The 27,164-nt window shown below is 36.3% G+C and overlaps 1 protein-coding gene across 4 annotated transcripts in view; it reads right to left on the reverse strand.

The window, feature by feature from the left end:
* Nucleotides 1–216: 216 nt before the first annotated feature.
* MICU3 (mitochondrial calcium uptake family member 3) overlaps nt 217–27,164 on the reverse strand; it is a 57,467-nt gene continuing 30,519 nt past the window's right edge. Inside the window, exons 7-15 of one of the 4 annotated variants that reach the window (XM_064149077.1) lie at nt 27,072–27,143; nt 25,734–25,772; nt 22,460–22,555; nt 17,715–17,815; nt 16,167–16,338; nt 12,250–12,358; nt 10,033–10,190; nt 6,989–7,063; nt 2,488–2,576 (exon numbers count right to left, since the gene is read on the reverse strand). In XM_064149077.1, coding sequence (XP_064005147.1) covers nt 6,995–7,063; nt 10,033–10,190; nt 12,250–12,358; nt 16,167–16,338; nt 17,715–17,815; nt 22,460–22,555; nt 25,734–25,772; nt 27,072–27,143 — 816 coding nt within the window. In that variant the 3' untranslated portion in view covers nt 2,488–2,576; nt 6,989–6,994. Of the gene's footprint in view, nt 2,577–6,988; nt 7,064–10,032; nt 10,191–12,249; nt 12,359–16,166; nt 16,339–17,714; nt 17,816–22,459; nt 22,556–25,733; nt 25,773–27,071; nt 27,144–27,164 lie in introns of all 4 variants that reach the window. The other 3 variants (XM_064149076.1, XM_064149079.1, XM_064149078.1) reach the window with 3 other exon arrangements.

A 27,164-nucleotide genomic window follows, 5' to 3' on the forward strand; every position in this document is an offset into this window, starting at 1 on the left:
TTGTTTTCACCTGTCTGTCCTTGTACTTCCAGCTCTATTATAGAGCATTCTGTGGCAGAAAAGCAAAGATATCTGAAGAAACAAATGAAAGAAACAAAAAAAAAGTGTTTTTAGGTGATGGTGAGATGCTGTAACTCAAAGTACTTGTACATTCATGTTAGGCAAGAAAAGTCTTTTCTGACAAAGGAATATGAATGATATACACTGCAAAGAAAATTAGGTTTTAGTGCATTTATTTTGAAAGAAACAAGTATATGCATATATTCATATTTATATTAAATAACTTATTATTAAACATAAGGGAAAATACTCTTAGAAACTAATCTGACACTTTCACATTCTATTTTATATTAAGTGACTACAGTTAGGAAGTACATAGAAAAACAATAAAATTGTCTCAAGCCAGCCATAAAAGCAAAGTGCACTATTGCCTAGGGCAGTGGAGGAGCAAAATCATCACTAGTGATGCTGCTGCTTCCTTCATGGTGAGGATCACTGTAAGTGGGCAGTGGTGAATGAAGATGAAGGAGAGAAATCCCTTCAGTAACTCCCTATCCTTTCTTCCCTTTTTTTTTGTGCTTCATCACTGAAGTACTGAAATGAGAGGGGGGTTTGCATATGCTGACAAGAAGCAGTGAGAAAGTTCTGTGTACGAAGACGATAGAGTGAATACAGTTCATTCCCTAAATAATCACATAGGGACTACAGCTTATCCATGTTCTGTTGCACCTTTATCTCAGTTTATTTGATTTTTTTCTTGTTGTCTGTCCTTTAAGGACAACAATGTGGATATATTAACTGAAGTAGCATCCTTCAAAAGCTCTCTGAACTGGCTTTTTCAAATAAAAGCCACACCCAGCAGATTTTTTTCTAAGCTTCTCAAAGTGAAAATTCCTAAAAACAATTTCCTCTTAATTTTGTTTTCATTTTTTTAGCAGAGATGAACCTTATTATAAATTAAACATCTCTAAACGTAGGTGTACATACACATGTGGTATAAGATACTGTTTGCTGTGCACTAAATACGATTTTGAAAAGGTTGCTTACAAGTATTTGGAGTAATAGAAGATTTTAAACCATTACTTTGGCTCCCCTTTAATGGTCAAATGCCACCAAATATTTGCCTCCCAAAATAAATTTATGTGCATTAGTTTTAGTGTGTGTGTTTGTATTCAGCTAGATATATTTCAAGGCACAGATTGTTCCTAAATACATACAGACTTAGTTACTATCCAGGGACTCTTCACAAGAAAAATGTAAGGAATACATGTTCATGTCTGTTTGGGTTTAATCTACACTACCTGAGAATCACCTACAAAAGGGAGTAAAGAAAAGAAAAGGCAGAAGATATCCTTCAGAGGATAGATATGCAAACCAAATGCAGCAGTGTCCTTGCCACTGTTTCAGTAACATCTAAACCTGCAGGGCATGAAAGCTCACAGTGGCTACTGACTGCCTGAAATCTCCACAAACTTTATAGGGCCTAATTTATGTCTAATATTTGATGTGTAATATTCAACTAATATGACTTAGTGAGTGTTGCTCTGTGCTGCTGCATGCATTCTTGGTTTGCTTTGCTTTTTGGTTTGACACAAACACAAGAAGCTTTTTCATCTACTTTCAGATACTGCATTCCAGAGTAGCAAATTAGACAACTATAATTTCTATTTAGTGTCATATCTTATTTCATATAAAAGTCCACTATTCACAAGAAACACATGAAGTTTTAAATCTACCAGAAATATACCAGAGAAATTCAAATCTATGCCAATAAAACGTAAAATAAATATTACAAAGTGTGTCTTAAGATGAATTTGAACATTTTAACTTCTCTTCAACATAGGGCTTGTAAGACATCTTAAAATCTGTACTATGCTTTTAAAAGAATAAATAAATAAACATAATAGTAAGACTTGGAAAATCTGAACATTATAATCCATACAGTACCCTTCCTAGGTAAATACCTATCATTCACATTATGGCCATAACAGCTTTGTTAGCTTGTAAGAATTCGGTTTTTACATTCAACTCGTAGATAATTGTTATGTAACTTAGTGGGTTCTCATTCCCAGTTTAGCACAAACTTTTCATAATGCTCTCCTGAAAGTGAATTCACAGTCTAAGCTGATTCTCTTCATTGTCAAAATGTTTGCCTACCCAGGTGTAAAACTTACTTGGTTCTCTTTTAAATGACAAACATATCTCAGAATAATAAAAACTGTTACACAGAATGTGTTTGTAAGAAAAAGACCTCTGCCAACCAGGTGATAGTTTGTCATTTAAATAAAATACATCCTGAAAAGCAGTTCTAAGACTTTATGACCACTACATTAAATGGAAAACAAGTCCTGTGTTTTGTACTGGCAGCTGGAAGATTCACAATTCATTTGGGTTACTCTGTTCTCCATTAAGAATTCATAGGAATAAATAGTTCTGACCAGTGCAGGTATTCCTTCTTTCTTCCTTTATCTCAGCATATCTCTTCTCCGAAATTGCTTCCATAGATCTCTCAGATGTTCACTGGTCACAGTCATCACACAAGAGTAATATTCCTGCCAACCATACCTTGGAGTCTCCTGTGAAAAGTGAGGAAATATACAATTAGGAAAAATATTGTTCACTAAATTCCTTAATATTACGTTAAATTTGACACAGACAAACTAGATACATGTGTTACTGTTAAAGTCATGGAAGATCAAATACTTCTGTGGCTCAGAAATACTTGTGTAAAGTGAGAAAGTGAGGGCTATGAATCTGTGCACAGCTTAAGTATTCAGAATGCATCCTCACCTCACAGCACACAGTTAGCATTCAACAAATAGCCTTTGCCTATTAAAAGCTGTAAGAAAAAAATCCTCTTGATTCAGGTATGTTCTGCTCTCTCTCTAGTTTTGTTTCTTGTTTCTTCATGTTGACACTGCACAAAAAATTCACTTCTGAAACCAAATTAAAAGCACAGAAAATCATTGATGTTCATGAAACAATTTCTATTTGGCATTAGCCAAATAGAAAACAGGCAGATGATATGAAAGCTTCATGATACTAGGTTATCTTAATCCTAAACTGCATTGAAGTTCATTGACATGAGTAAGGGCTCTCTGAATGGAGAGGAACGTTGGCCAAAGGCTGGCCTGGGAGAGTCACTAGACTCTGTGCTGTCTGTAGGTACCACTGGACCTCTATTTCTTCTGTTGTTCCTCGCTTCACAAGTCTAATTTCATAGGAAGAAGAGAAAGAGTGAGAGGAGCTAAGTAAGAGGCTAAGTAACAGGAACTGTGATTGTAGTTAACCCAGAAGCTTTTACAAGTAAAATTGTAACAATTTTTAGGACCTAAATCCAGTATCTGGAAGTAAATGGTTACAAATGTCAAGGTAAAAAAACCTTGAGAGAGATTGTCTGATAGCTTACTTTAGTTGAAACGAGTGAAGTAGTTAAAAATGTTTTTACATTGCAGCATATTAAACCCAACCTTTGGAGGGTAAAGGCTCCTTTCCATTTATGTTTTTACTCATCTTGTGTAATTAGAAAGCATAAAACCCTATGCAAGTGTTGTAAAGATTCAGAAAACAATCTAATCCACAGCAGTATACAAACCAGACTTAAATATTAGGTACAATACTTACGTGGATGCATAATTTGGTTGAGATTTATAGTCAACCTTATGAAAAGACTCCATTACTTGCAAAAAGCACAGCGTCATTAAACAAAGGCACATTCAGTTATCAGCCAATGCTTTGAGTGCATTTATGTTTGGTTTTATGAAACAGGTTCAGGGAAACGTTCATGAAAATCAGTAAAAGAAACACTGAAATATAGTAACTGTTCATCTACTTATTTCTACTGCTTGCACTGTCATATCTGCTCTCAGTGTACCCAGTCCACAGAAGGAACACTTTTTCCACATACTCCACAAGGCTTTCTTCATTGTAAGATTTTCCTCCCACTATCCAGATTATCTTTTTAAGGTTCTAGTCAGGTTTTGGATCAAAAGCTTGGGCTCTGTAACTTCCAGTTACTTCTGTAAGATAAGTAAGATGTGCCTATTACACACTTCTGACTTACCTGCTTTAGAGAAGAGGTTCCTTCAGCTAGGAAGCAACAGCCTCTTCAGGTTTTGTTTTATAAAAAGCTATCATAGATCTATTAAACTGCTCTATATTAAGAAAAGAAGGAAATTAACAGCTTTCAAAATATTACCTACATGACAACTCAATCCCACTTGACTGAATGAAGTACTGAGAGAAGAGAGCAATTTACTGTTGAAACATGACTGGAAATGAGGCTCTGAATCCATGCTTCAGTTTATTGTGTCTTACTCGAAATTTCCTTCTTCAGTCAGTCCCAAAAAAGAGGCTTTAGCTATCAACTATTCCTAAAAACTTTCAGTCAGAAATTTAGAAAGCCCACAAACCCCCATTCAGAAAAGTTATTTTAATGAAAAACCTTAAGCTTTTCAAGAAATTTCTGAGACACTCAACTTAATTTCTAGATTGACAAATGTGACATATTGTATCTACTTTCAATACTTCAGAAGCGAACAGAATTGGAGTTAAAGAGATTTAAGTTACTTAAAGTATTACAAATAGTTTAGCAAACAGTACTTGCAGATGGACTTGAATCTCTCCTAAAGTCGGTCTCTAGCATCCTTCTTCAGAAATTAACTCTTGAGTTTTGTTAGAAATTTCCTAGGTAACCCTCCCAACAAAGCACTGGTAGTAGAGTTCTCCTCTCAGCTCTGTTTGGCAGTTCCCTACTAACATGTTTTTTCCTGTTCTCCCTGCAGTGTAGTCAAAGGAGTATCTGCCCCTGCCGAGTCAGGCTGTGTGCCCTGCAAGAAGAGCAATGCAGCAAGACAAGATCTCCAAAAACATTACTGCTGTCTGACCAGACAGAGCATGTGCAGTTGTTCCCCAAGGAGAGATTTTCATTCTTTATTATAAGGCTATAACATTCTTTATAGTGTTAAGTAAATTAAATTGATGGAATTCAGAGATATGCAATGCACAGCACAATGTGCTGTTTACTCCTTTTCAGGGTGCAGATTCAAAGGATGATATCATCTATGGTAGGTATGCCAAGTACCTTAATCACTTCCATCAGACTCCTCTGTTTACCACAAAAAGGGTTTCAAAGCAGACAGTGATCTGTACATTTATATTTGGAACAAAGTAAATGTAAGAGCTATTGTATTGTGCCTAATTTTGAGATGTAATTGAAGTAGAGTTTTCCATTTCACATACATTTACATGGGGTTTTGTACCTCAGACTGAAATTAAATTACCCAATTGAAACTGTTCAATTTCAAACTTGCAATGATTCTGCCTCTATTATCTTTTCAATTTATAAACTAAATAGAAATTAATTTTATAATAATCTAAATTCACTTTTACTCAATGCTCTGTGGGAAAGACAGAATTAATTTGTTTCTCCTCCACAGTAACTAACTCTGAGTCACTTCACACATTCTGCCTTAAGTTTCCATTTCCATTAACTGACACTTGCAGCAAACTTAAGTAAATATTGACCAAAACAAAATTTGAGGAAGTACTCCAAGTCAAGTAACACTTTGCATTAAAGGGACTTGGAATAACTTACAACTGGACATCTTACTGTAATTCATCACAGGAGACAAGGAGCAGTTTTTGAAGAGCAGCAGATGACTGTTGTAGATGTATTACTCCCAGTCCCGTACCTATCTCACGCAAGGGTCTACACAAAGAAGCCATAAGTAGGAAAGGTAAGCTGGTGGGCTGCCAGCCTGGGCAAATGGACTTGACCTCTCATCCTTACAGACTTGGTCTTTCCACTGTGCTGGAGGCCAGACATCACTCCAGATAAGCAGGATCCATAAAACTTCTCCTTAGTGCACCTACATTCCACACTTTCCTGTCATGCCATTTCACAGCTAGGGAAGAAAGATTTAAACCAGAGGCCTAGCACACTCAGTGGCATACAAGTGCTCAAAGAGGCATAAGAAAGGAAAAGGGATGATTTAGGTCAGATATCAATATGCTGATGCATTGAGGCATATGATTATGGTTATTTAACAAGAAAACTCAGCTTAATATCATGTCTTAGAATTAAAGTGGTGGAATGACAGTCAAACTCCCCTGGCTCAGAAGGACATGAGATGTGCTGGCTATTACATGGGGTTCACTCACAGCAGACCACTGACTGTGAGGCCAGTTCATCATGGTGCACATCTCTTCCCACTGCAATATAAAATATCTGGGACCTACAGCAGCCCCTAATAGTGTTCCCACCAACTACTACAGTCTGCAAACAGAAAAAAAAAAAGCACTGACACCAAAACCTTAAATTGCAAAGGAGCAGTCTCTTGGTTTAAGTAAGAAACATCTGCTGAACATCTTTCTGTTGTGTCCACTCTATGACAGTTTCACAATATGGCTCCACAATATTCACACCACAGTTTTTGCTCTGAAGTCTAATTGTAAGAATGAATATTTATGTGGTAGATATGCAGACACAGGCATGGTGACCATGTGTGGGCATAGTGCTTGCTTTCTAAAATTGCTGCTATAGCATTAAGAGTGCCAAGAATACATTACTGTTTTGAAAAGCAGAACCATAAATCAAAGTAGAATCAAGCTACTCACAATGTCTCAGAAAGAAAACTCTGCCTTTACAGCCTTCATTTACAAATACTTATTAGCTATAGATATCAGAAATTACTGAAAAGTGATCACAGGACAGACAGGAAACAGCAACAGAAACTACAAAGGATTACTTTTCCCTATTCCAAACAGAGTACAAAATCACAGCTGGCTTACAGAACGGTGACAGAGTGAGTCAGTCATTGCCAAATGCAGAACAAAGTTTTCCTGCTTCAGTCAGAGACACAGTCATTGCCTACAGTCAGATAGCCTACTTCTGACTTTTGGAATAGGAAACACAGCAGGGACAGTTAAACATTCAGCCAGTCCTGCAAGCATGCCAGCACACTCAGACTGGGTGGCTAACACATACCGTCATTTATCTGCTATAGAGCTCCTTCCTCACGCAGGATTTGAAAGTGGTATACCTCTGTATAGGTTTGTAGCCCTGTGGAGCAGAAGATGGAGAAGTGCGCAGATGCAGACAACATGTGAAGGCAGCCAGAAGTAAGCATAGGACAACAGTATCATGAAAATACAAAACAATGGCTTTAAGTGACAAATATCTAGAAGGTACAGTACATATGTTCTAGGTAAAATGTTTATCTCTTAGTCATTAAGTTCCAAAGACTTTAGTTTAAAAATGGAATTTATAAAGGAAGGGGAAATCTGATGTATTTTAAAAGTAAAAAGAAGAAAGGAATTAACTATTTTAAACCAAACTGCAAGGAAAAACAAAGCTTTTCATGTCTGCACATTCTATGGCAATACTCTGACTGATCACTTGATGGCAGCTTAATATACTAGTTTGTTTCAAACTACTCAAATCAAGACTCCAACGTTCCAGAGAGAAATTTAATTTGGTAAACTCTAAGACATTTACTTTTTGAAAAAATACATCTAACATATATATTCAAATGAGTATTTCACATAAGGGGTAGTACCTGAACTTCTTCAAGTGCATGAGTTTATGGTTGATCTTTTAAAGAAGACAAAGCTGGTAGGTACTGACCGACCTTTCAGAACTTCATTTTCACTGGACTTGTGTAAATCTTTGCTTTTAAACATATTTGTTTTAGTCAGACATACAACTACAAAATGCCCTTTTCTGAAATACATAGTCGTAGTACCATGCTCTGTGACAACCTCAAGATTCTTCTGTGCAAGCATTTTAGCAAAACAGCTTCTAAAACATTATGAAGTGTAAGGTGTAAATTGTAAAATCATGCTTCAAATCAACAGCCTATTTTAAACTGGGTGTTTAGAACGTTTATAGAGCTATAATCAGAGACTACACTGATTGGGCTGAAGTACAAGTTGCATGATGCTTAATACTAACATCAAGTATTTACACTTTATGAACAGGTTTAAACTGCTCAGGATAAAACTTCCTATGTTACTACAAAATATACTGCATAAGCAAAAGCTATAATGTTCTTTTATCTGAATAACAGAACTGACCAAATCTCAATATGGATTCAGAACACAGCTATTGACAAAGGAAAGAAGTTAGTGATTTGTTAGTTTTGATTTAGCAAGAGACAACATTGGAGGTCTCCATATTGTAGGGGCAAGAGGTAAACTTCTACTTGCTTTGGCCACAGGAAATACCATGTAACTTTTAATGTACAAATAATAGTAAGCAGTTAATGACACTTTCTGGGCAAATGATTCTTTTATGTTCTCTTCTTTTCATTCTAAAACAAGATTGGGGTGGGTGGGGAGTGTTTTCAGAACTGAAGAAGAAAATCTTTGCAGAGTTTTTATTACTACTTGCTCTCAGAAAAATCAGGTTTGTGTGACACAGAAGCTTACTGGAAATTGCAATTCCTAAGCTTGGTACTGTAATTGTGTTGGAACACTATTGATTAGTGAAAAGAATGCATTTTTTCTGGATAATCTCACAAGTCTGCATGTAGGCATGTCTGAATATAAATTAATTATAAGGCCAAATCATGATGATCTTCTATGCAGTCAGGAGATGTTTCTAATTCAAATTAGACACAGCATTTATGAAAGGTGGTGCTATTCTTCTGAACATCCTTGGCTATTTTTACAGTTCTTTTACAGTCCACTGGCATATTTTATATTGGCCTAGACCAAAGAAAGATACATGCATAAGACTGAATAACGCTGGGTGATGCAACTTCTTAAGGGTTAAATGTGCTTTCTCTCGTGGATTTTGTGAAATAGAAACATGTAATACATATACAAGAATTCCTTAGTAAGCAGACTGTTTTCTTGTTAAATTAACATACACTGCACACTTATGATTAGTAAACAATTAAAACATATAACTGAACACCTTGAAACAGTCATGAAACAATCATCGTTCCCACACCGTAATCGAAGGAATTGAGGACAACAAAGAAGTACATTTGTTACAGATGCAGTGGTTGTTATCCACATTTTACATCCATTCATAGTGTTACAAAAATAACAAGTAAACTATTAGACTCGACACCACTTCACAGAAAATTCTAGAGTTATATTTAGGAAGCTAGCAATGACTAAATTTACATCATAGGATTAATGTACTGAAATGTGGATTTAGGAAGCATAATATAGTTTAAGGTTTGCATCTAAGGGATTAGGTTGTCAGCAAGAACATCATTTGGCATTTTAGTTAAAAATGTTAACATCTGGCATGTGAAGAAAAAAAATGTGACTTTTATTGATCATGCTTTAATAATGAAAGATTTTTGCTACTATAAAACTCCTCTGTACTAGAGAGAACCAGAAGAGGGCAGCAGGCATATACATTCACCTGAAAGGCAAAGCATAATTTACAAGCTTGTTCCCTATGGACATCTTCTGCAAGTAATTTCCTGCCCTCTAGCTTCTTGTTACTTAATATATTCAATACAGGGTTAAATTATCAAAAGCAACTTTGAACTAGACCATAGCACTGTTCAGTGCCACTTCCTTAAGTCTTTATTTGAAAATTAGAACAACCTTTTGCTGCAACTCTTTCAATCAGTCATTATCAACACTTGGTATTTTACATAATGTTTTAGAAGAGTGTTTGACCTTTTATTAAATTGCCTGAGCTTGAAGCATACAAAATTTCTTTTCCCCTGCAAACAACCTAGACATCTTGGTACCCTTGTTAAAATTCTTCATGCCAGTCTAGCAATCACACACAATCCTTAAGAAATGACAGTGTGCAAGGATTTCACATCTCTGGTTTGGTTTGTGCCCTACAAAGGTATGTAAGGTCCTCTATGTATTGCTTTCTAATAAAAAAAAGAAGCAAGAATTTAAGAATGACTTTATCTTGCAGACTGTTTGAGGACTGCTGTAAAACTTAGGTCCTTAAACATAAACACTGTTGGTTTGAAACCTGCTGGTGCCACAGGTGCTAAAGTGGTAAGTAGTAAAGTCAACTAAGATAATTATAAAAATTAGAATCCTTACCCTAAACCCTCGGTTGAGTCTGTCCTTCATAATGCCAATGAATTCTTTATAACTCAGCTGGTCATCTCTGTCAACGTCAAAAATCTTGAACACTGTGTTCACCAAATGTGGTGAAAGCTTCACACCTGTGGCTACGTACACAGCACGTTTGAATTCATCTGCATAAGGAGAACATGGGAAGAAAAAAAAATGTATTAAAATAAGTTAACTTTTAACTTGTTACATTTAACCACTCAAAAAAACCCCCAACAAAACAGTGAAAACTAGGGTTGATTTTCACAGTTCTAAACCAAGTAGTTCTCAACTGATATGATTCTGCTTAATTGGTAATAAGACAATGGTCCATGTACTATACTATGTGTAATAACAAAATCAGAAAACCATTTCACAATTAAACCTATGTTACACATATACTAATGACATCTACTGTGTTGACCCAAAACAGGATCTAAGAAATAGAGCACAGAGAAATCAATATTCTCCTTTGGTAAGGTCACATGAGGTAGGACTATGCTGCTGTTACTGCGTCAGAGCCATGAAAGTGCACCATGAGGAGAGCCGTGCAAGTCTGAGCACATAATTCTTCACCTTACAGTTTGTCAAGTATCTCAACTGTTTGTGGTGGTTTTACACTACTTTGGGATTTACCCTCCAAAGATAAATTACCACAATAAGAATTTTGGAAGTAAAATGAAATCATTATTTACAAAGCAGGTAACCCCTCTGAGCAAACTCAGACCCTTCTGGACAGAAGTCCAAACACCTCACTCCTTGGACACCGCAGCCTACAAGGCTAAGTTGTCTTACCTTGCCACTGCAATGGTACCCAAACAATGTTTCATCACAGAGCAGACAAAGCCAGAGGGAGTCAGTGGGAAAAGCAAGCAAGCAAGCAAGCAAGCAAGGCAATACTCTGAATTTCAGATTACATAGAAAAATAACAGGCTATTGAAATGAGATAAAGATCTCTCTTATGTTCTCTTCAGCCCACTTGTGGGGTGTATGTGCTAGTTTGAGGCTAACTGGAATACCTTAGTGAGAGAAATTAGACTATAGGCTGTGAAAAGGAAACAATGGTGATGTCTACTTCACTCATAGGCTTGCTGAGATGGACAAAAGCAAGGATACAAAACATAGATAAGTGTGTGTGTGTGTGTCTCTCTCGGAGCTTGTGCTTTCTCCCTGAGCTGCTTCTGTGTAACTAATCCTTTTGCTTTCTAACCCCCCTTGCCGACCCTCCATGCTCACCCTGCACATAAGGCAAACTCTGGGCTGGAAAGAAGGTGGAAGGGTGGTTGGGAGCCCTTCCTGGGAGGGGTGTTGTGTTTCTGTATTACCTTAAACATATATATTTCTGTATATAACTGTATATAGTGTAAATATCTGCTTGTATATTGTGGTAAGCTGTAAATAAAAAGCTTCACTCCTTAACCTCCAGCTGGCTGAGTCTAGTCTGGGTGGTTTCATAAGAGTGGGGGGCAGGTAATTCCCAAATCATCACAGACATATTTTCAAGTTCTCCTGAAAATTTTATTTACAACTTAGGACACTTGTCCTAAAACTGCAACACTGATGTAGTAAGGATCTGAATCAGTATATACCTGCCTAGTTCTTTCAGCACCCACTTACTGGTTTGTTCAACAATCTGCCTAATCCCTCTTCAGACCTTCTAACACCGTTTCCTTCCACAAACTTTGTAGAAGTTCCAGATACCCACCACATAAATAAATGTTTGCTTTAAACAGATCATCAGATGCCTTTTAGCTCTTCCTGTATTGCAGGATTTGGTGAACAACTATTCTGTATTCAGCTTATCCACTTCAATGACTTTGTAAAGCTTTATCGCATCTCTTATGACTAAGCCTCCTCCTCTCAAAGGCTTAGGAGTCTTAGGCTGTTTCACCTTGAATCTGAAACATTAAAACTATGAAGTAGGAATTACAAAACCTTTTTGCATTTTTGTCAGTGGTTATGTATCTTTGTCAACAGATTTTTAGACAAATATAAATACTTACCTTGACCTATGGAACAACTTGCAAAATTACACATTTGCATCATTTTTGTCAGTGGTTATGTATCTTTGTCAACAGATTTTTAGACAAATATAAATACTTACCTTGACCTATGGAACAACTTGCAAAATTACACATTTGCATCATTTTTGTCAGTGGTTATGTATCTTTGTCAACAGATTTTTATACAAATATAAGCACTTACCTTGACCTATGGAACGACTTGCAAAGTTATACATTTGCATTGCAATTGCAAAGTCCTCAAGGTTGTTCAAAAACTGGAAAAATGATCTAAACTCATCAAATGTGATACCCTGAAAAATAAAAGAGCAACATCCACCATAAGAATTATCAGTAGGGATAATAATTGATAAATAAACTCGCAGGTGCATATATCTACTTCATTTAACAATAGAAACTACACTCATTGAAAAAAAAAACACAGATTTGTACTAAAAGTCAACAAAGAATTTGAGTCTCCTGAGGAATGCAAGATGTCTTTCCTCTTTGTCACTGCAACACTAAGCAATTCTCACCCAAAAAGCAGTCAAAAGTATTGTTCCATTGCTTAAAACACTCTAAGAATTCCAGGATTATTATGACATGGCAGTTAACTAAGAATAAGACTCTAGGTTTGTATGAATGTTGGAATAGGTTTACTACTGAAAAGCCACAAACCACTATGAAATGAATCTTTGAGTGCACATAAATACATCAAATAGGTTCATAAATACACGTTATGGTCTTATTTAAGTTCAAGGTGAAGTCACTACATATATTGATTTAGACACCAAAGTCTCTTCTGCTGACATTTCAAGAATCAAATGTTGCAGGGTTTGTCCAGATATTTAATAGATCTTTTGCACTTTGACCAGACTTCAGAATACCTTCTGTGGAAGTTTACCTGAAAGTGCTCTACTGTATAAAGAGGCTATTTTAAATTACTTCCTCATAATATTAGTTCTGTTTTTCTCTTATTGTAGAATAACAGAATACCAGGTTGAAAGGGATCTCAAGGATCGTCTGGTCCAAACTTTCTCAGCAAAAATATGGTCTGGAAAAAATGGCTCAGCACTCTGTCCACCTGAAACTTCACAGTGTTCTTAGCTACAAATCCAATGACCCAATAAACTCTCAATCAACTCTGAAAGAAATCCTAATCAGAGCCTTTGAATTAAGCAAAGGCTATTGCTGTCAACTCATTCTCCACGGTCTGTCAGCCATTCTGAACATGGGATGGCATTCCTTGTCAAACCTTGATTTGCCTAGATTTCTTTAGCTATCATTCCTTCCTATTTTTCTGTCTGCTTTTATTCTTTTATTCTATTTCACTACTCCTCTTTGAAAATAAACCTGAAGACAAGAGAAAAACCTGTGAGAGCCTTTCTGTTCAAACTAAGATCTTGACTTAACATCTCTCCTCCAAAACACATCTAGCCATTATGCTGGAACACAGTCAAAACAGGTAAGAAGGTTTGTGGCGTAGGAAAAAAATGGCAGAGGTTGGGCATAAACCTGCATGAGACAGAAAGTACTGTGGTAGATGTGGAGAGCAACATAATATTGTTAAAACCAAAGACTTATGAAAGATGGTCTTTGGGAAAGGAAATAATAAATTTTCTATTTATTTAGACAGATTATATTTTACTACAGCAAAGAAAACTGTTGTATTGATGCACCAATGCTGCTAAAAATGCCTAGATTTCCTTTAGGAGCTGACATCTACAATGATTCAAGATGACAGCTTAAATGAATTACTGCTTGGCATCTAGTTAGCAAAGGGAGGCAAACATCCTGTGAGCAGGCAGCATGCCAGTTGATCATTTTAACATGACTGCAGCACACCAACTGATCATCACGTTCCTTTAAGGGCATCTGCACACAGTGCCATGAAAGATTAATGTTGCCAACTCTGAGTGTAGTGCCAACTCAATAGGAGTGTAGCTGCCTACTGATTTACAGGCTTCCTCTAAGTGGAATGCTCCAGTTTGTATTAGCATTGTGGCATATCACTGTAATACAATTGAGAGCATATTTCAGAATTTTGCTATTGTGTGTAAAAAAAGAGCAAGGATGTGTAAAACACCTCCACAGCAATAAGAGGCAAAGTCCAGTTCTCAAAATCCTGTGGCCAGGACAATGCTTGTCACAGGGATTTACTTTATCCACTCCACTGACAGCACCTTTAAAGACCACGATAAGGAGCTATGGCAGATGGCAATGTCTTTTTTACTCCGTGGCACACATTCTGGCACACAGATATACATCACTGATCACATGCCAGGATGTTCCCAAAGTGCAACACAAACAAACCTGTAACTGAGTGACACAGGAATTGTGGAAGTTTTCCATAGCTGATGGTTTCACCGTACATCAGGAAAAGGAAACAACTGTGGGAGACTTGCAATCAGAACAGTGACATTGCAAGACTTAAGAGATTAACTTCAAAGAACACTTCCTTGTGTTCAAAAGAAAACTCTGTGTTTATAGTTACTCAATAACTTGCCATCCAAGGAAATACTCCTCTATACCTACAGCTGTCATTATTTTTCAGTTACTCAAGTGAAACTTAAATCATTGTTGTTATACAAGGCCCAAAGTGCTTTTTTTCCACAGATTTCCATGTATATGGAACTATATATGGAAACAAATGAGAAAGCATTTGGGAACTAAGCAAACATTTCTCTTGCACTATCTTGGTTTTGAATAGCGAAAGCTGCAGACATTTTACAGTAGTTTGAACTAAGTGACTCAGCATCTAGATCAGGAACTCAGAAAGCATGACTGAGCAGGAACTCTGATCCCAGTCTTACCACTTCATTTTACACCTAATCTGGTACAAAAGAGACAGTACTGCTTTCCCTTCTCACTCCCCAGCTATATTTATTTCTAACTACTGTAAAACTACAGAAGAATCACATAATCCACATATCTGAACAAAAAAATGTTGACTTTTTCCTGTGTTTCTATGAGATCAGCTGACTGATTTTACTTGGCCTGTACTGAAATGACAATGTAATTTCTCAAATAAAAGAAACTCACAACCCATTTGAAGCAGAGGAGGCTGAGGGAAGACCCGATTGCTCTCTACAACTACCTGAAAGGAGGTTGGAGTGAGGTGGAGGTCAGTCTCTTTTCTCTAGTGTCAGGTTATAGAATGAGAGGAAATGGCCTGAAATTGTGCCAGAGGAGGTTTAGGTTGGATATCAACAAAAAATTCTTTCCTGAAAGAGTGGCTAGGCACTGGAACAGACTGCCCAGGGAAGTGGTGGAGTCACTGTCTGGAGTTCAAGAAACATGTGGATATGGCACTTTGTGACATGGGTTAATGGCCACGGTGGTGTTAGATTGATGGTTGGACTCAATGATCTTAGAGGTCTTTTCCCACCAAAACAACTCCATGATTCTATGGAAACTGTCCAAACTGATATTACTTTCTTCACAAGGTATATTGTCAATGCTATTTAAGTATGTAGCTACTAAAAGAGTTAGATTTATAGGACAGATCTCTGTCTATAAATACAAACAGGAGGACTATATGCAAAACACTGAAGGGCTATGGATCACCACTGATGCATAGCTGCCACTGCACTTCTCTCTGATACACTCCTGACAACCCATCTATTGATAAACAAATGAATGACTACCAACCTCATGATCTTTCTTGGTTTTGTTATCTGTCTCTTCAGCCATCAGTAAGAACCACATGCAGTAATTACATACACAGGATCCGTTATTAAGATTATAGTACCAGTAAAAGGTAGCAATGTAACTTCTGAAGAGCTATCCCAGTGCAGTGCAAAACAGAATTAAGAATTAAAGGGATTTTAAATGCCTTCAATTTTTTCTTCAGTTCTTGTAGATTTTGCTGCTTAAACTGAATTTTCATGTACTATAAAATGTTGTCATCTAAACGTCAAAATATTACTAGTTAAATCTAGAACATAATCCTCTGCTATTTACTCTTTTCATTTTTAGTACTTCAAAAAACATGAGAGACAGTTTTTGATCAGCGTAAAATCCTGGCGCTAATTAATTCAGTGACAGAATCTCACTCAGTCCAAAAAGGCTGCCACTGGGAATGGATGCTGTGGCCCTTTGTTGCTCTAGCTAAACAATTACCTTCTCTTCAGGAATCCTACAGCGCATGTTTTCCAGGTAACTTGACGTATTTTCCACATTTGTGTACCTCAAAAGAATATGGGCAAAGTCTTCCTCGCTGATGGTGTTCATCCCATTAGAGTAGGAAAGGAATTCTATCTCCAGAACCTCAGTTTGTAGGTTATCCATAAATCTAAAGCACAAACATAAACACAAAGAAATGGCAATGGTTCATATTTCTACTATCCATGTCCTTAAAAGATTCCTAGAATATAAAGCCAAACAGAATTATACAAATTAGTACCCTTTTGGTAGCACTGATAGCAAATTTGGTAAATCCTTTTTCTATGAAGATTCTAACATAGTACTAAATGAATTCCCAAAATTTGATCCCCATATAGTTAATTACAGATTCCAATTAAATCTGAACTTTCTCTTTTTAACAATCTAAGTGCAATGAGCACTTGCAGCCTTTCAATTGGACCTTTATATTTTTTTCCCTTTTTTTTTTTTTTTAATACCTCACTATTCTTAACAATATTTCTATAACTCCTCCCAAGTTAATAACACAGTTAGAATATCCTGGACAACAAAACTGGATAAAGTATAAAACCAGGTACATATACAACCAAAATATAATTTCTCTAATTCTGCTTAATGCACAAGTTATACAAACCAATGATCAAATCAGTCCTCCAGTTATGTAGTACTAGACTGGGAGGTCACGTTCATCTGTGACACTTCCCTGTTAGAGGGCCCCAAGATTTCCCACCCTGTAGACACTGTCAGCAACACTCCTTCCTAATATATCATTTGATTGCTAGGAACTCTGAGGAGCTCAAATCAAAAGGATGTCTAAGCCAAAGTATAAATGCAAGGTAAATATACAACAGTATTTCCCTCATCAGTCTACAGTTTCATGATTTTTCTGAACTGGTGAATCAGTGTTGAATAAAATTTGATGGATCCTTTGTTCATGAATACATCTGCTAGGTTTTGACCTCTTCAGCATTCACAACATCTGACAGCAACAGATGGTCATTTTAACTAGGTGCTTTTAGAAACAGTACATTATTTGCTATGTTTTTGTTTATTTGTTTGCTTTGAACTCACATCATTATCTTTACTGGAACAGGTTGCCCAGGGAGGCAAACGAAGCCTCATCCCTGGAGACACTCAAGGTGAGAGTAAAAGGGGCTGTGGGCAACTTGAGTCCCTCTAGTGGACAATCGGCACAATTAACCACAAGCAGTATACTGACTGCGGGACCCTTCTCTTCCAGTTCAACTGAGTTCAGCTAATGTTATATATTTTTGCTAGTTATTTCTAGATCTAGCTACTCCTTTGTATAAAGTTTCTGTGACCGTGTGAAGAACTGATTATTATTAAAATTAGTGGCCAGGGGTGGCAAGAGTTCTGAACATCAAAATTAATAAACAATATTAAGTTTGGAAAAATATCATTCTGCATTAATTAATTACTCCTCCATTACAGATACAACCTACATTAATCACAACAAGCATCCGAGTGGTTTTTTTTCTACAAGGAATTAATAATGTTGAGACTCACCTATAAAAGTCTTCGAAGTTCAGCTCAGCTTTTCCTTTCTTGCCAAAAAAGTGTACAAGCAGTGTTGTATCTGACAGTGAACTTGCAATATCATCAGCACGCTTAAATATTAGAACAGAAAACACTGGATCAGTCACAGAGGCATTATCTGAGAATCACAGAATGTCTATCATCACGACAGACCTTTTTATTACAAGAGGGTTTTTTTAATGTTCACAGTCTTAAAAAAGAGTTTAGTATTAAAACCCATTAAATTAATTTAGTCATGCAATTTTCACACAAAATAGCATTAGACTGTTAATTGCATTTGGTAGAAAAACATTTAAACCAACAATGTAATATAATGCAAGTTGCAATGAAAGGGAGGGAAAGCAAGAAAAATAAAGCCATAAACTCTTGAGAAAAAACACAACACTCTAATATTAATGTTGAGGTAAACCATAAAAATAGCTGCCTCACTACACAATCTCCTTTCCTTTCTACTATGCAACTACTAACAAATTAAGTGGAATTACTTCACATAGTCTTATATTTAAGAATTATTAAGCATGAAATTGTATTCCAATCACATTCACATCAGTCAGCTGTACTTTATATTCTTTGCTGTAAGTGGCAGAACACAACTTATGTTTCATTGCTCAAATATACTTAAAACAAGAGGATTATAAGAAATTTTTAAGTAATAGTTTGATTCTTTTTTAAAGAATATTCCTCATCTACTGACTATGTGGTCCCTGCATCAGACAGCAATCTTTGAACCTGTACTAACACTTTTACATTAAATAATTATCACTTTTGAAGGCACAGAATTAGAATAGTAAAACCAACTAGTGTTGACCATTTATAAGAGCAAGAGTTGTAAACATGAAGACACACACGTAAATAGCAGTAACTATCATCCCTATATGGTCAGAAGGAACCATCACCTGGGTAAAGTGAGCGTGCAACATTCCACTTGTTTACTACATATTAATTACCTTCAGCTCTTGTGTATGTGCACTGATTTTTTTTTCCTCTTTTACAAAGAAACTCTTGATATAGCGATGAGCTAGAAAAATAATTCAGTAACATAAGGCTCTTACATAAGCCACAGTATTCCACCATGGCAACACCCTTCTGGCATTAATATGCATCTGCCAACATTTGAAGTTCAAAAAGTAATAGTCTCCTTGCTGCAGCTGCTTAGGGAGAATCTTCTGCCTGAGATCTCACTTTTTCTTACAAAGACAAGTTCTTAAGAGAAGCAGAGTGAGAGCCAGAAGTCTCTCTCTTCCCAGGCAAGCTGCCACTCATCAGCAACACTGTGTTTTTCTGGAAGTGTGCCTGTGGACTCCACTGTTAAAGTACAAACCAGAATACACGATGCAGAAACCTAGTAGGTACTTGGGAGATGTAGCAGTACTAATTTATCACCATAATGACAGATTATAAACCCATGGGATTTACTCCAAGAATAGAGAACTGGTTATACAGATATCTAAAGATCTGCACATGGAAAACTGCACCCAAGTCCTTCAAGTCTGACTTTATTTTGTAACTGAAGAAGCTAGAACTTTACACAGATGGAGAAACTCTAAATTAAGAGATTAGGAAGAACTGTTGAACAGTGTGCAGTAATTTATCATCATGCATCATGAAAAAATTACTTCCTATCTGTGTGGTCTGGCAATACACTGTATTATTTTCAAATGTACATACTGATTTGTAAATAATGTAAAATGCAATTAGGAGTAGTTATGTATCAGTTAAGAGCATTTATGTATCATTAACACGGGAAAACATGAGACAATAAACCCACAAATCCTTTCCTTTTAACAATCAAGAAGTAAAGAAACAAGAGAGACTTTTCAGTACTTTAGTATAATCAATTCAGGATTCTCAAGATTGTATTTCATGTACTCCAGCTTCCTCTTTATTCCCATATTCTTCTCCAGGGAGAAATAAGATGACATAGTGTAAATATAGGTAGAAAGATATTTAATGTCCTTCAATTAAGACAGCTCTGCTCCTCCAGTGAGCAAACTAACTCTGAAAAGTAATCACTATTTGTCTTTTAATATTGTTATCCTCTACTACAGGACACAATATACTGAAATGCAGATACCCTGATTTCTTAAGTCTTTTAAGCAACTAAATCCCTAGGCACATTCAAACAATTTCCCTCAAGTACACTGAAGAGATATCAAATGTTAAATTACAGCCTTTCATCTTGCAAAAACATTTCAAAACCTTAGACTTAGGTTGCATTCCCCCATATCTAAAGAATCATAAAAAAAATACACTCTGTCCTTCCACAATTCCCATTTTGTCATCCTGACCAAGTGAAAAAACCCCAAACAAGAACCTCACCTCAGAAACTCAAGCCAGTATGCTTCTTTGCAGAACTGCACACAACTGAAAATTACTCCTGTGCTCCTTCTGCACTGATTGCATTGAATCATTTCAAGCTTTTGACTAAAACTTGCACTCATCAGCAATGGTCCGCTTACAGCAGAATGGTCCACTTACAGCAATGCTCCACTTCAGAGAATAAAGTGTGCATATTAAGCTTTGAATTAGTAAGAATTTTCTTTGTGCAAGTCCTTGGTTTTTCAATAGTGCTAAGAAATCTGCTGATTGGCAGTAACTTAAGAACAAACCCACAACCTGAATTCAGTGGTAATTTGCATATTCCAACAGGATGGTGCAGCTGATAAATCAGGGATAGCACAAACAGCACTGTAAACTGTCGTAGAAAGACACTGGATGTGATGAATAACTTCTATACCCAAAGAGACCTTGTAAATTGATTCCCACATTAATGAACCTTATTTACTATCCTTTTCAATTTAAACAAAACCTTCTCAAAAGGCTATGAAACAACATGCAGTCCAATGTCAGCTACCTTCATGCCACCTTCTCAGTGTAGATGGCTATAATACTATTCAGATATAAAAATACCTGGGGGAGAAATGGATCAAAGTCAGGCAGCTCAAACTTAATTCAAACAAGACAAAGGTGATCATGATGAGAAGTGGCAAACTGTCAGTGGAACAAATGTTTGACATTTCTTTTTTCATAAAATGATTTACAAGTGAGGAGAAAGACTCCTAATGCATTTTACAATTTAAATCAGTGTTTAGTGTAGCTGCTTGTTAAGCTCAATGCAGACAGTCTGAGGCGTCAGATGTAACAAACTTCTCCAATTAAAAGGTGTAGAGAGATTAGCAAATTTAAGGCCATCTGTACTTGGGACTGAATTCATGCTGTCTAACTGTAGATTTAAATGACAGTTAATTCATTGACTACTCCTTAAGTAGTCAATGAAAACAGTGCACCTCTCTCCCCTCTATGTCTCCCTTAGCTGACTAGACAACAGCATTGTTGTTGTGGAGTTTGAAATTTGGTGGAATAATTAAGGACTAATCACTGGAATAATAGTTGAGGAGCTCATGCATTTAAACACAGGGGGAAAAAAGGCTAGGTATACTGCTTTATTGAAAGATTATTATGAATGCATTGTTACTATGAATATTGCTATAAATACTGGTACAAAACTCCATTCTGCAATCCTGCATTTTGTTTTGTTTAAAGCAAACAATCTCAAGCTGAGAGAGCTACAGAGAAGGCCTACTTGAGATCTGGGAAGAGAAAAATCAAAGACTTTATTGTCTGTAGCCTATGAGAATAAAACCTGACTACATTTATAAACACAACCATGAGTAGAAAGATTAACATGTAAGAATAAATAACCCGATGAAAACTAAGGGACAACAGACTGGTATGAAGCGACTGTGAGTGAATTCAATGTGGACATTAGAAAAAGCACATCCAAATCCTCAGGTTATTCAACAGCTTCTGCAGAGGGACAGCAGGGACAAAACACTAAATATTTTTAATATAGAGCACACATTCCTAATGAAGGAAAGCAAAAGATTGTTTTACCCTGGAGGTTTATTTCAGTTCTTTGTGCTTTTCTCATTATGGTCCTGCTTCTGAAGCACAAAACTTGAGACCAGAGTCAGTGAGGAGTTGCTGTATGTCCTTTAAAGCCACAATCAGCAAAGCAACCACCCTCACTGTATGGGAACACACAGAAGCCTAAATGATCTAGTTTTCTGACCTACTTAAACAATCAATACAAATAAATTATCTTAATTACCTGAAAGCAGACTGTGAAACAAGAATCTTATTTAAAGCATTACAGAAAATGATTTGAGAGCCCAGTGATACTGGTAGCCCTCCATAATGACCATGTAATATCAAAAGAGATTGACTAATGTTTTGGTTACCTTAAAACACTCTTAGTTTGAGCAAGCAATTAAAATTGTCTTTGCATGGTGCTGTGTTTGTGAAGATATGCTCTGATAACATCCATGAAAAATACATTAAGGACCTAAAGATGAAAAGCTTAAAGGGCTGCAAGTCTCACTAAAGTTGTCCTATTGCTGGATTGAGTCTAAATGAGAAAGGTTTCCTGAATTACTTCTCTAACTGTGAAACATTGTCACTGCTAGTGTTAGAAAATCCTTCCTACTGTAACCACTGAAGAGGACTTGGATCTTTCAAGTCTTTCAAAAGGTAACTTGGCTCTCACAGGGAAATGGCAACTTTCAATTACCACACTGCAGACAAATCGGTTTCATCTGAGGACTTCCAGGTTTGAAGGGGAAAAAAGAGAAGTAATTAAAAGGAAGAGAAGAAACAAAGTGCATAGGAAAATAATCAGCATAGGAATAGGGCCAGAGACAGAGGTTGTCTTGTACCTCTGCAAGGTCTGAAAAGAGTGCTTGGCTTGTGCTACGTCTCAAAGTATCCCAATAGCTTCTGGGGACAAGGTCCTCTCCTTCTGTTTTAACAACCTGCAGAAGTTTCAAGAAGCACAATTGTTTGAAAACCACAGAACAATAAAACAACTGTTTAGAGTCTTTAAAAATCTTTTCCAGCTGATCTTCAAAAAGCACAGCTCGATTCTTTTGCTTCTACACAGAATTTTCTATGCAGTTACATGACACTTGGTAAATAAAAGGGCACTGCTCAGTTACAGCTATTTGCTTATTACTCATAACTTGACTGTGCCAGAAGTATTGACAGACTCCACTTTCCCAAACAAATTAGAGAAAGCATGAAAGAAAAATATTTATTACAAGTACCTCTGAAAGCAGCCATCTAAAGTCAGTATTTTGCTGTTGATTTTTCTAGCAATCATTTGACCCCAAAAATTTATTTATATACTTGTGAAATTCATTTTCTCATTAGTCAGAATCTAACTCTCACCATACAAATAGTTATATAAAATTAATTTAATCCAATAATCAGGATGGCACCCTTGCACCAATAAAGAAATGCACAAGTGTAGTTAAGTCTACCTTCAACTGTAACATACTTTATGAAGAGATGCGTATGGCTATGCAGATCTGATGATCAAACTTACCTTGTTAAACAGAAAGTAAGTGTTTATGCTCTGCAAGGAGAATATGCTTACCTTTGTGCTTTCAAACATTTCATTTTTGGAAGTCTGAAAAATCCTCCCTTATTAAAAGAGGCCTTCTTTATCTTACAATTACTCCTGGAAGAGCTATGCAATACATTTCTCTGGTTTTGGCCAAAAAAATCCAGGGGAGGTGAGCTTAAAAACAGCAGAAGGCTATTTGAACTTGGTTAGGGTTATTGCAACTGAATGAATTTTCCCCTTTCTCTTCACAAGTTAAAGTAGATCTCCTGCTTTCATGGCTCCCCACTCATGCCCTTCTGGGCAGATAAGACAAAAATAGAATGAGTTTATCTTCTAACTAGATTTTTTTTTGCCTCAGTACATACTGTTCTCTTAGAAGATATACACTGCTTTGAGATGTATACATCCACATTGTTAGCATAAAGAATAGTGTACAGAGTTGAATGTTTATCACCTCCATGTATTCTACATTACATCAACACATTTTGTATGTATTGCTTCTGCAAGTTCAAATACATCCTAACCAATTCAATTAAGCTCTTTATGTAAGCTGCCACCAAAGAAACATGAGTGAGTACCAGGAATTATACCTGTGCTTAATGTATCTTTTACTTTTGTGCCCTTTTTGAAATGTTCTGACCTTAGTTTCTCTTACTATGGAGTAAGAGTTCCTACGATGTGGCCACAGTATTCTCACTTATAACTCCATTCAGTCCTAATGTCTTCAACTCAGATAAATTTGTTCACTTCAGTGGGTGCAAGATTTGGTCTTCAACAGTTTCTTTCTTATGCTTATTTATCCTTTTGAGGTTTACTGGGTCATGTGAATGAAAAACATCTCATTCTTTTATGCACACAATTGGGTAATTATGTATTCTAAGTACTCACTAATTTTGTTTTCTGACTGTAGATTTGATTTAGCCAATGGAATTAGCACTTCTGGGCATGCATGGTTTATTTTCCTGGCATGCATCTCATCATAATTATCATGTTCTGGTTGGCATTTGGCTAGCAAGAACACTCAATGCAATGCATACTGTAGTAGCCTTGACACACAACTGCAGTATGCCCCAGAACATGACTTGAAATAATTAACGTATACAACATAAAAAAAGTATTTAATCCACTTAAAATGCTGGTGTCTGCACTTTATGGCTTACAGAGATTGACACTTCCCCAAAAAATCACAACTGTTTTGAAGGATGAATTAAGGAGAAGGGCCCAAGGCAGCACTTTTTACTATTCTAGACATTTTAGGCTGCATCACTTTGGTCTTAAGTATCTTCATCTGCTTGAGACATCAAGGGAAACTGAAAAGGCTGCTAAACAACAAATTCCTGGGGTTGGGGATTTGTTGGATACTGTGAACTCCAACACACCTCAGCCTCCTTTGCATGAAGATCTCCATTCAGGTAGCAGGAGACTAGAAAAGGATGGTGCACACCTGAACTTCATTTTGATAAAGGCTTTGAATATGGCTGGAATCTAGAAGGAAATTCATTTACTAAAGCCTAATTAGTTCAGTTTCAGTTTAAAATAGGAGGCAGCACTAGACTATGGCAACCACTGGACATCATCTTTCACTGCAGTAGAGCCTTATCTAAAATCCTCTGAAGCACAAGGCCTCACATTTCCTGACACTCTATTCTGAGAGCATTGCAGCACCTCCATTAGGTCACTAGACCTTTTCATCAAACAACCTTCCTTCCTGCATATTGCTCCAGCTTCACAGGAAATAAATCTGGGCATTTCTGTGAAGGGTGATTATCAAAAAAACAGAGTTTAAAACTGGAATTTCACTAGTTAGCTCATTCTTCTAGGTTACTTCCCCTCACTTAGAATAGAGCAATAATCACACCAAACCAACTTTAATTGTTCTGTTCCAACACCAAATGAATCCTTTTTTTATAACTATTTTAATTCTGTTGAGATCCCAAAACTAACCAAGTCATGATGAAGACATTACAAAATGCAGTAGATCTCTCTCTTGCCAATTTCTCTTACTACTCCAAAATGATTGAAAAAAAAAAATAGTATCACTTACATAATAAAGAGAACTACTTTTTGTAAAAATTCAATTCTAGTTCAGCATTGATAGTTATTACTTTTTCTGCAAGTGAAGCACCAAAATACAAAAGTTCTCTTCTGGATGTTTTTTTTGGAGGGGGGTTGTATGTGCATGGTGTGGAACAAAGAGGTGAAGAACTAATTTGACTAATTATTACTTCACATTATACACAAGCAGATCAGACATACCTGGATCAAATGACTCATGCAAGATGACTTATCATAAGAAATTATAGACTTGTTTTTAATTAAGGCATATACATTTTTTTCTTTCCCTTAAAAATATCTTTTTCCTTCATTTTATGTAAATAGAGGCAGCAACCACTCCTCCTTGTTAGGCTTGCTTGCACCAGAATACATGCAACAAGCATGCACAATGCAATTAATGATCCATCACATTTTGACTGATTAAAAGAAGTAATCTGACGAAAAAGATAAACATAGCAAATGTTCTTCTAGCACATTATTTCTCCTCACTAGTGAAGGCTGCATAAATTGAAGATAATTAGAGTACATACACTGTTAGTAGGAGTGTGATATCCATAAAGTTGAAGACGCTGACATACAGTAAAAATGGGCCAAGTCAAGTATCACATGTCAGAATGAAGCCAAAAGAAAGAAGAAGGAAAAAAAAAGAGACAACAGAATAGGTTAAGACAAGCAAATCTTCACCTTACATATTTTTATATACTCTTGTTTCTTAAGAGACAGTGAAGAAAAAAATGGTTTCTCTTCAAACTCTTTCTTTGGATTTTCAAAAGAAAAGAACAGAGTGGAGAGATTACTCTCAAAAGAACGTGCCCATTTTGCATCTTTACTTTCTCCAACAGCTCTTCCTTGAAGTTTTCTTGTTCAGAGTAAAGAGTGTGTGAGAGATTCAACAAGTGACATACAGTTTTGAATAGCTGAGAAGGACAGGTCTCTCTGGGATGAGAAGAAAAACTCCCTTTTATGCTCAGGGAACGCTCAGAATTTATTGGTTCTTGCAATTCAAACTTCCTATAGTTTGAGGGACAAAGATTTGAAATGAAGCATCTGTGGTCCCCAAAACATAACAGGCACTATAAGAAGCCTTGAATATATGTCAAAACGTTTCTTATAATAAGGCATTTTTGCCACAAATATGCAAATTGCAAACAAACACGTTTTTTTTCCTAATGTGTGCTTGACAGAGACTCATCTCTGATTTTCACTTGTTCAACAGTAAAATAAGTTCCTGCTGCCATCTTCCAGACAAACCACCACACACTTGGCTACTTCTGACTTTTCTTACTCGCATAAGAGATGCAAAATTGATGTTCTAGAAGAATGAGCACCCAAAAGTCCCCAAGAATCTCTTAATATGAACAACCAGAACCACTTTGTATTGGTCATAAGCAGTATTTAATTAAAAAAAAATACATTTGAATGTAACATCTAAGTTTCACTCGTAATACTTCATCACTATTTTTAAACTACTATGTTAGTAACAAGAACCAGGATCAGTATGACTGCATGAACCGCTTCAGATAGTTATTAGAGCAGGAGCATAGTTTGGTCTTGTCACTGAGATCTCTCACTATTACAGACAACAACAGTGGGACATTACTATTCACTTTATCCTAGATGAATAAACGCTGTAGGGAATCAATGATACTATCATAATACATAACAAAGTATTTAAACACCATTTTCCCCTTTACTTCCCCAATAAATGCAGTTTAGGCTAAATATTGCATTCTTAATTATATAAAAGTTATTATTTTAATGACATTAATTTATTGTTTAAAAATATGAGTAAGTGAAAGTGTCTGCACACAATTTTGTCCTGCAAAGAAAACAAACCAACTACCAGCTGCAATTATAATTTTACTTACCAACATTGCACGTTTTTCTTCATCTCCTTTTCTTTCTCTCTTCTCATTTTTCTTCCTGAAAATCTCTTGTAGCTAAAAAAACAAACCATTTTG

Source organism: Pogoniulus pusillus, chromosome 9, assembly GCF_015220805.1.
Source record: "Pogoniulus pusillus isolate bPogPus1 chromosome 9, bPogPus1.pri, whole genome shotgun sequence".
Classification (NCBI taxonomy): Eukaryota; Metazoa; Chordata; class Aves; order Piciformes; family Lybiidae; genus Pogoniulus; species Pogoniulus pusillus.